The sequence below is a fragment of the Saccopteryx bilineata genome, chromosome 3, assembly GCF_036850765.1.
Source record: "Saccopteryx bilineata isolate mSacBil1 chromosome 3, mSacBil1_pri_phased_curated, whole genome shotgun sequence".
Lineage (NCBI taxonomy): Eukaryota > Metazoa > Chordata > Mammalia > Chiroptera > Emballonuridae > Saccopteryx > Saccopteryx bilineata.
Genome location: NC_089492.1, coordinates 203,099,767 through 203,115,707, shown reverse-complemented (window position 1 = coordinate 203,115,707; position 15,941 = coordinate 203,099,767). Strand labels below are relative to the sequence as shown.

The 15,941-nt window shown below is 38.0% G+C and overlaps 1 protein-coding gene across 3 annotated transcripts in view; it reads right to left on the bottom strand.

The window, feature by feature from the left end:
- LOC136330948 (guanylate-binding protein 6-like) overlaps positions 1-5,852 on the bottom strand; it is a 35,407-nt gene extending 29,555 nt beyond the window's left edge. Inside the window, exons 1-3 of one of the 3 annotated variants that reach the window (XM_066268597.1) lie at positions 5,708-5,852; positions 5,427-5,597; positions 588-791 (exon numbers count right to left, since the gene is read on the bottom strand). In XM_066268597.1, the coding sequence (XP_066124694.1) occupies positions 588-777 (190 nt within the window). In that variant the 5' untranslated portion in view covers positions 778-791; positions 5,427-5,597; positions 5,708-5,852. The other 2 variants (XM_066268596.1, XM_066268594.1) reach the window with 2 other exon arrangements.
- Positions 5,853-15,941: the final 10,089 nt, after the last annotated feature.

Sequence of the window (15,941 nt, the reverse complement as noted above, 5' to 3'; positions counted from 1 at the left end):
GATGATTATAACTTAGCTATGGTTAGCACCTGAGGTGGAGGCTCAAAAGAGCCATCCTCAGCGCCTGAGGCTGTTGTGCTTGAATCAATGGAACCATGGCTGCGGGAAAGGAAGAGAGAGAGAAAGAGAGAAGAGGAGAAGTAGATGGTCATCTCTTTTGTGTGTTCTGACAGGGAATCATCACACACCAGGTGGACCCTCTACCACTGAGCCAACTGGCCAGGGCACAAAAGAATTTTAACATAATGACATATATTCAAACATCTTTATATGCTGATGGAAATATTCCACATCAAATATGTTATGAGAGAAAGAGGGGAAACACAATTGTAACAGCCCAATGCTTGCACAGGTAAAATAAGGTAAAAAGAATCTGTCTGTTAGTGGGAGAGGTTTTTCTTAACAAGAGTAATACAAAGACTAGTTGGGTAATAGAATACACTAAGGTAGTAATTTAATGGTAAGAATTAGAATTAGAAGGTTGGTTTATTGAGAGAAGCTGAGTTCTTTCTTCATGTAACCAGGGAAGAAAACTAGGAAACTTGACTAGAGTCAAAGAATTGTCCCCTGCTTCCAACAACACTCACCATGGTTCTGTCCTGCAAGTTGGTTCATCAGGTAGGATTTGCCTGTACGATACAGTCCTACAATGGCCACAACCACCAATGGCTGAGAAATCTGGTCAAGAATCTGTAGAGCTTCCTGATTCACTGACAGCTGCTCATTGATGTTTTCCACCAAACAAATGGGGGCCATCATGTTGAGTCTAGGTGCCATGGCAACCTGCCAACCTGAAAAAATATCCCAGTAGAAATAAAATTATAATGTTATTCTTTGATGCAGAGTTATACAAAACACTTTAGGACAATTTAAGTTTTTTGGCTTTGTTTTTGTTATAGTAAGCATAGGCTAAGCCCTACACTGAGAGATTCATCTATTTTTGGCTTTGCCTTTATAGTGATTTTAGGCAAGAGCCAATAAGTTCCTGATGTTGTGAGGATATCAGATTGAATGTTATTGCTGGCACTAGGCAGCCACAACTTGGAATGAAATAGAATGGCTCTACCCAATGCAAAGTTCACCATCACGAGAAACAAAGCCTTCACGTCAATTGAACATCATCTCCCCAGACCTGTGGTTTAACCAGCATTAAAGAGGGCAGTGAGGCTGATGCTGAGGAAGAACCTAGGAGCAGGACAACTTCGGAATGAAAGCCCTAAATTGTTAAACTACAGTTTCCACACATCTCTTCTGTCTCGTGATCCTAGTTGTTGAGAACGATCATGAAACTAGTAATGAGTATGGCAAGTAGTTATGAGTTTTTAAATGGACAATTCAGGCTGACATATGATAGATCAATGAAATGTAATATATATAGAAGCATTTATGCTATTCAATGGACTAAATGAATTTGGGGTGTCTGAAGGAAACAGCTTTTGATTTTTCTTTTTAAGAAGTTATCAAAATATATATTTTTAACCACAAAGTATAAAAGTCATCTCCTTTGAAGGAAACCTAATTCACTAGGAGATTGATTTTGATTTTCAAAATAAAAATGTGCATAAAAATAAAAAAGGACTATATATTTTAAGCCAATAGAAAATATATATTAGTAAAATTCAATGAAGAATAACAAGAGAACCTTCAAATTCTTGCACCTTCCATGTAAGTTTTCAAAAATATCCATGTTGCCATATATGCAGGTGATTTGATACAATATATAGAAAACCTTAATGATTCTACACAGAAAAAACTATTAGCACTAATAAATAAATTCAGTAATGTAGCCGGATACAAAATTTACATTCAGAAAACAGTTTCATTTTTATACACCAATTACCAACTATCAGAAAAAGAAACTAAGACAACAATTTCATTTACTTTTGCATCAGAAAGAATAAAATACCAGGGAATAAGTTTAAGCAAAGAAGTAAAAGACTTGTACTTTGAAAACTATAAGATATTAATCACAGTAATAAAGAAGTTACAAATAAATGGAAGAATATATTGTACTAGTGGGCTGGAGGAATTAAGATCACTAAAATGTTCATACAATCTATGGAGTCAATGTAATCTTTATTGAAATACTAATGGCATTTTTCACCTAAGTAAATCAAATATTCCTAAAAGATATATGGAACCACAAAAGACCTCGAACTGCCAAAGTGCTCTTGGGAAAGAAAAACAAAGTTGAAGGTATCATTTTATTTAGTATCAAACTAGACTACAAGGTATTAGTAATAAAAAACAGTATGTAGTAGCACAAAATAAACACAAAGGTCACTGGAGCAGAACAAAAAGCCCAAAACCCCATATTTATGTGGTCAATAAATCTATGACAAAAGAGACAAGAATATACAATGGAGTAAAGTATGTTCAAGAAGTGGTGTTTGGAAAAGTGGACAGATACAAGCAAAAAATAAAACTAGACCGCTTTCATATGTATATATATATATATATATATATATATATATATATATATACTCAAAATGGTTTAAAGACTTAAAAGTAAACCTTAAAACCATAAAATTGCTAGAAGAAAACAGGCAATAAATTCTCTGACATTGATCTTAGCAGTATTTTGAGGAGATATTTCTCCTAGGGCAAAGACAACAAAAGCAATAATAAACAAATGGAACTAAATTAAACTAAAAAGCTTTTACACTACAAAGGAAAACATCAATAGAACAAAAAGGCAGCCTACTAAATGGGGGAAGATGTTTGCAAAATATGTCTTGTAAGGGGTTAATATCCAAAATATATTTAGAACTCATTTCTCTAAAGAGGCTCTTCATGTGATCAGCAGACCATGAAATAATGTTCAACATCACTAACCACTGAAGAAATGCAAATTAAAATCACAATGAGATGTCACCTCATACTGGTCAGAATGGCTATCATCAAAAAGACATCAAATAATAAATCTTGGCAAGAACACAGAAAAAAAGAAACTCTTATGCACAATGGTGTGATTGTAAACAGGTGTGGCCTCTATGAAAAATAATATGGAATTTCCTCTCAATACTAAAAATAGAACTACCATATGACCCATCAATTCTACTTCTAGGTATTTATCTGAAGAAGTAAAAAACACAAATTTAAAAAAGATATTTGCACTCACCACTATGCTGTACATCTGAAACAAATACAAAATAATATTGAAAGTAAACTTTAACTGAAAAATAAAAGACTAAAAACAAAACAAAAAGATATATGCACGCCTATGTTCATTGCAGCATTAACTACAATAGCCAAGATATGGAAGCAATTTAGGTATCTAACGATAGATGAATGGATAAAGATGCGGTATACGTATAAATGGAAAATGGTAATTACCATAAAAAATGCAATCTTGCCATTTGCAAGAATATGGATAGACTTGGAGGGTGTTATTCTAAGTGAAATAAGTGAGAAAGACAAATACCATATGAAATCATTGTGGTATTAAATGGACTCTAAAAAACAAAATAAATGAACAAACAGAACAAACAGAAACAAACTCATAGATGCAAAGACAAACTGTTGGTTGCCAGATTGGAGCAGGTGGGGGAATGGGCAAATAAATTGAAGGGGATTAAGAAGTACAAACTTCCAGTTATAGAAAGAGTCATGGGGATGCAAAGTACAGCATAGGGTATAGAGTCAGTAACATCGAAAGAACAATGTATGCTGCCAGATGGGGACACCAACTAAAAATAATATAATGTTGTTTGTCAACTATAATTTAAAAATACACTTAGAAAAGTATCCATGTGAAAAGAGTCATACTAAACGCCATCCTCAAATGGGTCTATAAACTCCTGAACTTGCCTGCCCTACAATTTGGGAGAAGAAAGGCCAATTTATTTTGTAGGAAAGGCTGAGTTGGTGCTTCCCAATTTTTAGAACATACCATGAAAGTATCTGTCCCAGGAGGTATCTGCAGCAAGCTTGGACCTGACCAATGACTTACGGCCAAAACCCAGAGATAACATGCTTACTTTCCAACTTGTGAAGGTGCAATTGGGGATGAGAATGAGGCCATAATCTTTAGGCAGCCCATTTGATTCTGGCTTTCTCTTTTTTTCTCTCTCTCGATCCAATTAATAAAAGCAGCCAGAGCTCTCTGAGACAATCCTGCTCATGATTCTATAATAATAGTAATAATAATGAACAATAATAATTTAGGAGGCAAATCTAATCTAGTGTGCAGTCAGGGTTGAGATACCTTGATAAGTCTATCCTGATGCAAATTACTATTAGGAACATTGAGCTCACAGATGAAGAAACTGCCACCTGCCCTTAAAGAGCCAGAAGAAACTAATCTCTCATCCCTCCCTGCACCTATCTTTTCCAGATCACTTGCTGCTGTCCTGGTTATGTGACATGCTGCCAGGCTGTCACCACACACCCACCACTGCTCCAAAGGCAGAAGCTGAGCTCCCAGAACCAGAGCCAGCAGCTGAACCCTGCATCCTAGACTAAGGGGCTGCCTGTGCTCTTCCTCCAGGGTCCTCAGAGGCCGTTTTGAGTCAGAAATTGAGAGGTTTAAGCTCAAGACCAAGTTGTCTGTAAAAGAAAGTTGATGAATGAGCACTTCTGCCCCACAGCTCCTGGAGTCTGTGTGTTCAAGAAGTTCCAGTGGTTTCTCACTCCTCCTTGCTCCCTTTCCTCCTCCCACTTCTCTGTTGCTGTGTTAATAGACCTTACAAACAAGCTGAGGAAGTTTTTTTTTTATATCCATACAAAGGAAACAGCAAGAAACTAAACCTGAAAATAAAAGTGTTTTTTTTTTGTTTGTTTTTTTTTGGTAGACATCATACATTTGGTAACAGCATAGGATAAAAAACAGGCATACACTTTATAGTTACTTTTAACAGCTGATTATTGAGCATGAGAATAAATTATTTCATCTAAATACCGCTTTGTATTGTACAATCTTTGGAATGGTGTATGTGGTTAATACAGTAAAGAATGGTTTAATATTGAAATTGTGCTTTGAGGACCATCTTTTCTGAGGTGGGGAGCAGGGAGGCGGAGGAAGGCACTGTCTTTAACAAGCGCTTCTGCTAGGAGGCCGGTTTGGTTCCTCAGAGAAAGGACTTCTGCCCCTTCCTGCAGGTGATGGAGGATGCACTCCTTCTCCCATGCAGGAGGGCTCTTTGTGCAGCCCTGGGTGGATGCCCAAGAAGCAGCGGCACATCCGAGGAACAAGGTGTGCCCGTTGCTGCCTTACGATTCAAATGGAGACGCTGTGCTGCCCTGAGAATAGAGTCCCGCGGGCCACACCGCTTCGGGCATCAGCCGCCAGCCGCCAGCCCAGGGACGGATCCACCGTCGCCCGGCCCGGGCCGCCAGCGCGGGATGTGCCCCGAAGTACGGATTGTTGTTGCTGATGTTACTTAACAACCATGCGCATGAAAGACCAAGGCTAGCAGCAAACTTACCTGTCTCCGGGTCTGCAGACCGGAAGAGTTCCCAGCTGTCCTTGCTTGCTTCTCAAGCGCTCTTCCTGAGTCTGGCTCAAGTGGAAGAAAGCTGCTTTCTGGCTTCGTTTTAAACGCTGAAGATCCAGCCGGTAATCACTGCCAAGTAGTTTTGAGTCAGGTTGAAAAGATCTGAAACCGAAAGGTCACAGCATTTTAGGTGACATTAACTCACCTCTCCCCACTCCCCGTCCACCGGAAGGAATGAAACCGGTGGAAAGAAAGACATGTTTCCTGTTCACCGGGATCACGAATCCCAGCTAGCCCCCCTCCTCACTTGGCTTGTGTCCCCTGACCCCACAATAAACACAGAGCAGCAGGCTGGATGGGAGCCCCTAGCAGCAGGCTGACAGAGGTCCGCAGCCTTGCCTCTCAGGAGTACTTTTTGGAAGGCACTCAAGGTTTTTTGTAATTGTTGTTTTCATTTTATGCTTAGACTCCCTTTCTTTCTTTCCTTTCTCCTTCCTTCCTTCCTTCCTTCCTTCCTTCCTTCCTTCCTTCCTTCCTTCCTTCCTTCCTTCCTTCCTTCCTTCCTTCCTTCCTTCCTTCCTTCCTTCCTTCCTTCCTTCCTTCCTTCCTTCCTTCCTTCCTTCCTTCCTTCCTTCCTTCCTTCCTTCTTTTGTATTTTTCTGAAGTTGTAAACAGGGAGGCAATCAGACAGACTCCCGCATGTGCTGACAGGGATCCACAGGGCATGCCCACCAGGGGGCAATGCTCTGCCCATCTGGGGCTTTGCTCTGTTGAGACCAGAGCCATTCTAGCACCTGAGGCAGAGGCCATGGAGCCATCCCCAGCGCCCCGGGCCAAATTTGCTCCAATGGAGCCTTGGCTGCTGGAGGGGAAGAGAGAGACAGAGAGGAAATAGAGGGGGAGGGGTGGAGAAGCAAATGGGCGGTTCTCCTGTGTGCTCTGGCCGGGAATCAAACCTGGGACTCCTGCAAGCCAGGCCAATGCTCTACCACTGAGCCAACCATCCAGGGCTAGACTCCCTTTTTATTTCTAGCGTTTTAAAAAGCTCTTTTTAACATCCCTTTTCATTACCAGTAAGTTCATCCATAAAAGTTCTATTTTTCTGGTCAAAAGATAATCACTATAATTTTGTAGCCTATTCTTCACCTTACATTTTTTTGTGGTGGCTTTGTGGGGGTTATAAGGGTCCTGTGTTTATATTTTGAGCATTTGATTTAATAAAATAATATAAACATAAAAATTCAAAAGTGAATAATTGAAATGAGCAAAGAAATTCTAACCATCAACAAATTTTAAAAGTTGGTAAGTGCCTCAAATATTGTCTCTGTTTTCTGGTTTTATCTTCTATTATGTTTCATTCTCCTATATTTGAATTTTAGTGTGAATCATAATTCAGAAACAAAATATATGTAATTTTAAGGGATTCTAATGTATTAAACCACTGAACAAAATTGTGTAATTAAATTAGTCTTTTGTTACACTTGTTGCATTCTGGATAGATATAAGTAGAAGCTGTGTTACTGAAACAATTTTTGGTTAGTTTCATTGCCTATTTTCTTCCTCCTAGATTATTCTGAGTCAAAGACATTAAAGTATTAAGTCCACTTTCACTAATATGTTTGGTTGAAATTGGCTCTTTAGCATGGTAAAAACAAAGTAGCAACAGCTAGACTTAGATTCACCTTATAGCATTATCACGAATAGATTGCTAAAATGAAAAACTAGAGGATGACGTCAGAGTAATGGCGGAGTAGGAAGCGATACCGATAAATCTCCCCCAAAACTCAACAACATCTTCAACCAGAAACAGAAAAACCTATACTTGGAGCTTCCAGATTCTTCGCAATACACCCAAAGGTATGATTGAGTGAAAAATTGGCTAAATATATAACCAAACCCCGAAGGAAATAGGGAGTAAGAAATGCTCCGCCTTCCTCACTAACCTAAACAGGGCGGCTTTCTCTGGTAACTGTGAATATAGAAACTGAGGCGGGCAAAGGGGGTGAATAGATACAGGCCCCCGCAGCAAAAACGGCCGAACCAGGCTGTGGCTCAGAGATCCAAGCCGAGGAAAATCTGATCCTGTGGCAACCCGGGCAATACAAGCTAACACTCGCGCCAAACCCAAACAAAGAAAGACAAGCGGAGCGGCCATTTTACCCGGTCTCCTGGTCGGTGCGCAGTTAGTGGAAGAGAGATTTCTTCCTAAGCCGCGGAAGTGGGTGCCCGTGTTGCCCCACGGAGAGGCAGGGTCAGAGGCCTTTCTGTGGGCTGAGGGCAGAGTCTCTGGGCAGCCCCAGCGCCCTGGGAAAGCCACGCACGGGAGGGAGTGAGAACTAATCCCAACGGTGGAGATTTTCCGTGCTGGAGGCTGTTTCACTCAGAGGGAACCACGGCCGGCCTCATATCCTGGTTTGCGCGCGCAGATAAGGAGTGAGCGATTCCTCCGAGTGCCTCGGCAGTGTGCGCCAGTGTTATCGCAGAGAGGGGCAGAGTCAGGGGCCTTTGTGTGGGCCAAAGCGGAATCTCGGGCCGCCCCAGCGCCTTGCAAAAGCCGCACACGGGGACGGAGCGAGACTCAATTCCAACGCTGCAACCTTTCCCTGCGGTTGGGGGTTTCACTCAGAGCGTGAGACTGCTGGCCGGATATCCTGGTTGCAGACAGTGAGTGAGAGTTTCCTCCAAGCGCCCCGGAAGTGGGCGCCCGCTTGTGTTACCGGATAGAGTGGCAGAGCCAGAGGTCTTCGAGTGGGCGGAAAGCCCGCCTGATTATGCTAGCAGCTCTGACTGACTGAGCCTTACCCAGAGCCCTGTGCTGAGTGGAAATAGAGTGGGGAGTTGCCAGCTCTTTGAGCCTCTTACTATCCAGGAAGAGGCAGCAGCAACCCCATACCTGGACTATCAGGCTACTAATTGAGGAAGGAAAGACTAGGAGAAAGGCTCCAGGAACACGGACTCTCTCACTGTCGGAGCCTATAAATGCTAATGAGCCTCGACTCCCAACGAGAATAAAGTACAATACATGACATTGCCATAGAGACTTATCAACTGCAAACCTCTACCTGAGCGTGCCAAAGGGGCAGAACCCGGGGTACAGAGTCACCGACCAGGAAGAGGGAGAGAAAAGAAAAAGCAAGAAGATAACCTCTCAAAATCAAGAATAATCTGCAGACTTTATAACCTATCCCATTTTATTATATTTGTTCGTTTGTTTCTCTTATCTTCATTCTTGAGACTTTTTTTTCCTCCTCCAATTTGGCCGATTAACTCTCTACCGGTCTTACTCTCTCCTCTCCTTGAACTACACTACCCATAAGTGTTACATCTCCCATTATCATTTCTCTTCTCTTCCTTTCTCTCTATGAGGGTTGCACTCCAAAACCCTTAACTCTCTCTCTCTCTCTCCTTTCTTTTTTCTTCTTTTAGTGGTTCCCTCTTTTTTTCTCTCTCTCTCTTTCTTTTCTCCCTCTATATTAGTTTCTTCCTTTCTCCTTTACATCTCCTCTCATTCAAACCTCAATAACAAACAAATTATCTTATCTGGGACTCAAACCTATGTTTGTGGCATTTTGGGGAGTTTTTACTTCACCTTTTTAACTCACTAGCAGTGCTCCCATCCCTGGCTCTCCATATTATCTAGTTCTTGTTCCACTAAATACAATAGTAAGTTTTTAATTTGTCCCCCCATTTTTCCATTTTCCTCTTATTCCTCTCATCATAACTCTTAGAAAACCAACACCTAAAAGCAAATCATTTTATTCTTGACCCAAATTTTTTCCTTATTTGCTTTTTGTGGGTCCATACGCTCTTTTTTTTTTCTTTTTTCTTTTATTTTTTTTCCTTTTTTTTTTTTTTTTCTTTTTCTTTCTCTCTTTTTTGCCCCTTTATTACTTTTCCCCAATTCAGGCCCTCCATCACAGGCATTGTTTGTTATAACTCACAGTCCACCACAAGATTTTCTCAAGAAAGAGGGGAGAGGAGAGGAGAGGAAAAAAAGAGGGGGGGAATAATTTCCTTTTTTAAAAATTTTTATTTTATTTTATTTTTCTTTATTTCATTATTAATTTTTTTAAAAAAAACAACTCTTTTCGATTTGTTATTTTTTTATTTTTTTTAACTTTTTATTCTTTATTAAATCTCATTAATACTATCAACAAAACCACCCTCAGATGCCATTAAGGAAGAGAAAATCGAATATCATGGATACAAAAGAAAGAGAGGTAACACAGCTAGATGAGGAAAAATCTATGGAGAAAAAATTTAATATATTGGAAACCTTGGAGCTAAATGACAGAGAATTCAAGATAGAAATCCTAAAAATCCTCCGAGATATACAAGAAAACACAGAAAGGCAATATAGGGAAATCAGAAAACAACTCCATGAACACAAAGAATATATGTCCAAGGAAATTGAAACTATAAAAACAAATCAAACAGAGATGAAAAACTCAATTCACGAGCTGAAAAACGAAGTAACAAGCTTAGCTAATAGAACAGGTCAGATAGAAGAGAGGATTAGTGAAATAGAAGACAAGCAACTTGAGGCACAACAGAGAGAAGAAGAAAGAGACTCAAAAATTAAAAAAAATGAGATAGCCCTACAAGAATTATCTGACTTCATCAAAAAGAATAACATAAGAATAATAGGTATATCAGAGGGAGAAGAGAGAGAAAATGGAATGGAGAACATACTTAAACAAATAATTGATGAGAACTTCCCAAGCCTGTGGAAAGAACTAAAGCCTCAAATTCAAGAAGCAAACAGAACTCCAAGTTTTCTTAACCCCAACAAACCTACTCCAAGGCATATCATAATGAAATTGACACAAACCAACAGCAAAGAAAAAATTCTCAAGGCAGCCAGGGAAAAGAAGAATACAACATATAAAGGAAGGCCCATTAGATTATCATCAGATTTCTCAGCAGAAACTCTACAAGCTAGAAGAGAGTGGACCCCAATATTTAAAGTCCTGAAAGAGAGGAACTTTCAGCCACGAATACTATACCCATCAAAGCTATCCTTCAAATACGAAGGAGAAATAAAAACATTCACAGATACAGAAAAGATGAGGGAATTTATCATCAGAAAACCCCCACTCCAGGAATTACTAAAGGGGGTTCTCCAATCAGATACAAAGAACAAAAAAAAACAGAGCCACAAGTAAAAGCTCCAAGAAGAACACAATAAAACCAAATTTAAACTGTGACAACAACAAAAAGAAAGAGGGGGAGAAGACGGAGATTAACAGTAGCAACGGACGATGGAGTGCAAAAGTACTCACAAAATAGTTCGCTACAATGAACAGGGTAGGGACCCTTTTCATTACTCAAAGGTAACCACCATTGAAAAAACCACCACAGAAGCACATGAGATAAAAAAGATAGCAACAGAGGAAAGATGTATGGAATACAACCAAATAAAAACAAAAGATAGAAAAACGAAAGAGAAGGATCAAACAAGACACAAAACTAACAGAAAGCAAGATATAAAATGGCAATAGGGAACTCACAAGTATCAATAATTACACTAAATGTAAATGGATTAAACTCACCAATAAAAAGGCACAGAGTAGCAGAATGGATTAAAAAAGAAAATCCAACTGTATGCTGCCTACAGGAAACTCATCTAAGTAACATGGATAAAAACAAATGCAAAGTGAAAGGCTGGAAAACAATACTCCAAGCAAATAACATCCAAAAAAAAGCAGGTGTAGCAATACTCATATCGGATAATGCTGACTACAAGACAGGAAAAGTACTTAGAGACAAAAATGGCCATTTCATAATGGCTAAGGGGACACTGAATCAAGAAGACATAACAATTCTTAATATATATGCACCAAACCAAGGAGCACCAAAATATATAAGACAGCTACTTATTGATCTTAAAACAAAAACTGACAAAAATATAATCATACTTGGAGACCTCAATACACCGCTGACGGCTCTGGATCGGTCATCCAAACAGACAATCAACAAAGACATAGTGGCCTTAAACAAAACACTAGAGCACCTGGATATGATAGACATCTACAGGACATTTCATCCCAAAGTGACTGAGTATACATTTTTCTCCAGTGTACATGGATCATTCTCAAGAATTGACCATATGTTGGGCCACAAAAACAATATCAGCAAATTCAGAAAAATTGAAGTTGTACCAAGCATATTTTCTGATCATAAAGTCTTGAAACTAGAATTCAACTGCAAAAAAGAGGAAAAAAATCCCACAAAAATGTGGAAACTAAACAACATACTTTTAAAAAATGAATGGGTCAAAGAAGAAATAAGTGCAGAGATCAAAAGATATATACAGACTAATGAAAATGACAATACGACATATCAGAATCTATGGGATGCAGCAAAAGCAGTGATAAGAGGGAAGTTCATATCGCTTCAGGCATATATGAACAAACAAGAGAGAGCCCAAGTGAACCACTTAACTTCCCACCTTAAGGAACTAGAAAAAGAAGAACAAAGACAACCCAAAACCAGCCAAAGAAAGGAGATAATAAAAATCAGAGCAGAAATAAATGAATTAGAGAACAGAAAAACTATAGAAAAAATTAATAGAACAAGGAGCTGGTTCTTTGAAAAGATCAACAAAATTGACAAACCCTTGGCTAGACTTACCAAGGAAAAAAGAGAAAGAACTCATATAAACAAAATCCAAAATGAAAGAGGAGAAATCACCACGGACACCGTAGATATACAAAGAATTATTGTAGAATACTATGAAAAACTTTATGCCACTAAATTCAACAACCTAGAAGAAATGGATAAATTCCTAGAACAATACAACCTTCCTAGACTGAGTCAAGAAGAAGCAGAAAGCCTAAACAGACCTATCAGTAGAGAAGAAATAGAAAAAACCATTAAAAACCTCCCCAAAAATAAAAGTCCAGGCCCTGACGGCTATACCAGCGAATTTTATCAAACATTCAAAGAAGACTTGGTTCCTATTCTACTCAAAGTCTTCCAAAAAATTGAAGAAGAAGCAATACTTCCAAACACATTTTATGAGGCCAACATAACCCTCATACCAAAACCAGGCAAGGATGGCACAAAAAAAGAAAACTACAGACCAATATCTCTAATGAATACAGATGCTAAAATACTAAACAAAATACTAGCAAATCGAATACAACAACATATTAAAAAAATAATACATCATGATCAAGTGGGATTCATCCCAGAATCTCAAGGATGGTTCAACATACGTAAAACGGTTAATGTAATACACCATATCAACAAAACAAAGAACAAAAACCACATGATCTTATCAATAGATGCAGAAAAGGCTTTCGATAAAATACAACACAATTTTATGTTTAAGACTCTCAACAAAATGGGTATAGAAGGAAAATATCTCAATATGATAAAGGCCATATATGATAAACCATCAGCTAACATCATATTAAATGGCACTAAACTGAAGGCTTTCCCCCTTAAATCAGGAACAAGACAGGGTTGTCCACTCTCTCCACTCTTATTTAATGTGGTACTAGAGGTTCTAGCCAGAGCAATCAGACAAGACAAAGAAATAAAAGGCATCCATATCGGAAAAGAAGAAGTAAAGGTATCACTTTTTGCAGATGATATGATCCTATACATCGAAAACCCCAAAGAATCCACAAAAAGACTACTAGAAACAATAAGCCAATACAGTAAGGTCGCGGGATACAAAATTAACATACAGAAGTCAATAGCCTTTCTATATGCCAACAATGAAACAACTGAGAAGGAACTCAAAAGAATAATCCCCTTCACGATTGCAACAAAAAAAAATAAAATACTTAGGAATAAACATAACAAAGAATGTAAAGGACTTATATAATGAAAACTATAAACCATTGTTAAGGGAAATCGAAAAAGATATAATGAGATGGAAGAATATACCTTGTTCTTGGCTAGGAAGAATAAATATAATCAAGATGGCTATATTACCCAAAGCAATATACAAATTTAATGCAATTCCCATCAAAATTCCAATGACATTTTTTAAAGAAATAGAGCAAAAAATCATCAGATTTATATGGAACTATAAAAAACCCCGAATAGCCAAAGCAATCCTAAAGAAAAAGAATGAAGCTGGGGGCATAACAATACCTGACTTCAAACTCTATTATAGGGCCACGACAATCAAAACAGCATGGTATTGGCAGAAAAATAGACACTCAGACCAATGGAACAGAATAGAAAGTCCAGAAATAAAACCACATATATATAGTCAAATAATTTTTGATAAAGGGGCCAACAACACACAATGGAGAAAAGAAAGCCTCTTCAATAAATGGTGCTGGGAAAACTGGAAAGCCACATGCAAAAGAATGAAACTGGACTACAGTCTCTCCCCCTGTACAAAAATTAACTCAAAATGGATCAAAGATGTAAACATAAGACCTGAAACAATTAAGTACATAGAAGAAGACATAGGTACTCAACTCATGGACCTGGGTTTTAAAGAGCATTTTATGAATTTGACTCCAACGGCAAGAGAAGTGAAGGCAAAAATTAATGAATGGGACTACATCAGACTAAGAAGTTTTTGCTCAGCAAGGGAAACTGATAACAAAATAAACAGAAAGCCAACTAAATGGGAAATGATATTTTCAAACAACAGCTCAGATAAGGGCCTAATATCCAAAATATACAAAGAACTCATAAAACTCAACAACAAACAAACAAACAATCCAATAAAAAAATGGGAAGAGGATATGAATAGACACTTCTCCCAGGAAGAAATACAAATGGCCAACAGATATATGAAAAGATGCTCATCTTCTTTAGCTATTAGAGAAATGCAAATCAAAACGGCAATGAGATACCACCTCACACCTGTTCAATTAGCTGTTATTAGCAAGTCAGGTAATAGCAAATGTTGGAGAGGCTGTGGAGAAAAAGGAACCCTCATACACTGTTGGTGGGAATGTAAAGTAGTACAACCATTATGGAAGAAAGTATGGTGGTTCCTCAAAAAACTGAAAATAGAACTACCTTATGACCCAGCAATCCCTCTACTGGGTATATATCCCCAAAACTCAGAAACATTGATACGTAAAGACACATGCAGCCCCATGTTTATTGCAGCATTGTTCACAGTGGCCAGGACATGGAAACAACCAAAAAGCCCATCAATAGATGACTGGATAAAGAAGATGTGGCACATATACACTATGGAATACTACTCAGCCATAAGAAATGATGACATCGGAACATTTACAGCAAAATGGTGGGATCTTGATAACATGATACGAAGCGAAATAAGTAAATCAGAAAAAAACAGGAACTGTATTATTCCATACGTAGGTGGGACATAATAGTGAAACTAAGAGACATTGATAAGAGTGTGGTGGTTACGGGGGGGAGGGGGAAATGGGAGAGGGATAGGGGGTGGGAGGGGCACAAAGAAAACAAGATAGAAGGTGACAGAGGACAATCTGACTTTGGGTGGTGGGTATGCAACATAATTGAACGACAAGATAACCTGGACTTGTTATCTTTGAATATATGTATCCTGATTTATTGATGTCACCCCATTAAAAAAATAAAATTATAAAAAAAAAAAAAAAAAAAAAAAAAGAAAATATAACTAGAATTAAAAGTAGGAAATAAAAAGTTTAAAATAAAAAAAAAAAAATGAAAAACTTGTTCCAAAGAAGCTATATATTGAATATAATATCATAAAATAATTGAAAATTGGAATCCTCTCTTTCCATATGTGATGTAATACTACCAATCATAATCTTATGGAGTGTTTGTCTATAATATGTTTATATACTGGATTTATGTTCAAAGTTATAATGTATTCATTTTTAAAATATTTTTTTTATTCATTGAGTTTAGAGAGAGGAGAAGGAGGAGAAAGAGAGAGAAAGAGAGAAAAATCATTGATTTATTGTTCTATTTATTAATGCATCCATTGGTTGGCTCTTGTGCATGCCCTTACCAGGGATCGAACCTGGAACCTTGGCGTATCGGGTTGATGCTCTATCCAATTGAGCTAATAGGCCAGGGCAGTTACAGTATATTCTTATTGTGTAATATTAGTTGGTCATTCTTTAAAACTTGATCTTATTAGGTATTTTTAATTTGGGCAATGCTATTGTTTTTCTGTAACACATGGTGGTATACTTCACTGGTAAATGAAATATAATTCTGAGGCCCGTTGCCTTTGCATATGTAAAGATTAACAAAGGAAGCATCTCACCAACTTTGAAATGCTATTAAACCATATCTAACAAGACTGAAGATGCACTACCCTATGACTCAGGAATTCCACTTTTGGAACATTCCACAAGGGATCATATGTACATGTGACAAGTGTATATTTTAAAATTTTTTTTGAAGAAAGTTTTCACAATAAAAAAACTGAAAATGCAGATATTTCTCAGTAATAGAATAGTGCTATACCTTTACAGAATAGAGCACATAAGCATACAAGTGCAAACAAAATGGATGAATATAATCAATGTTTTACTGAACAACAAAAAAAAGCGAGACACA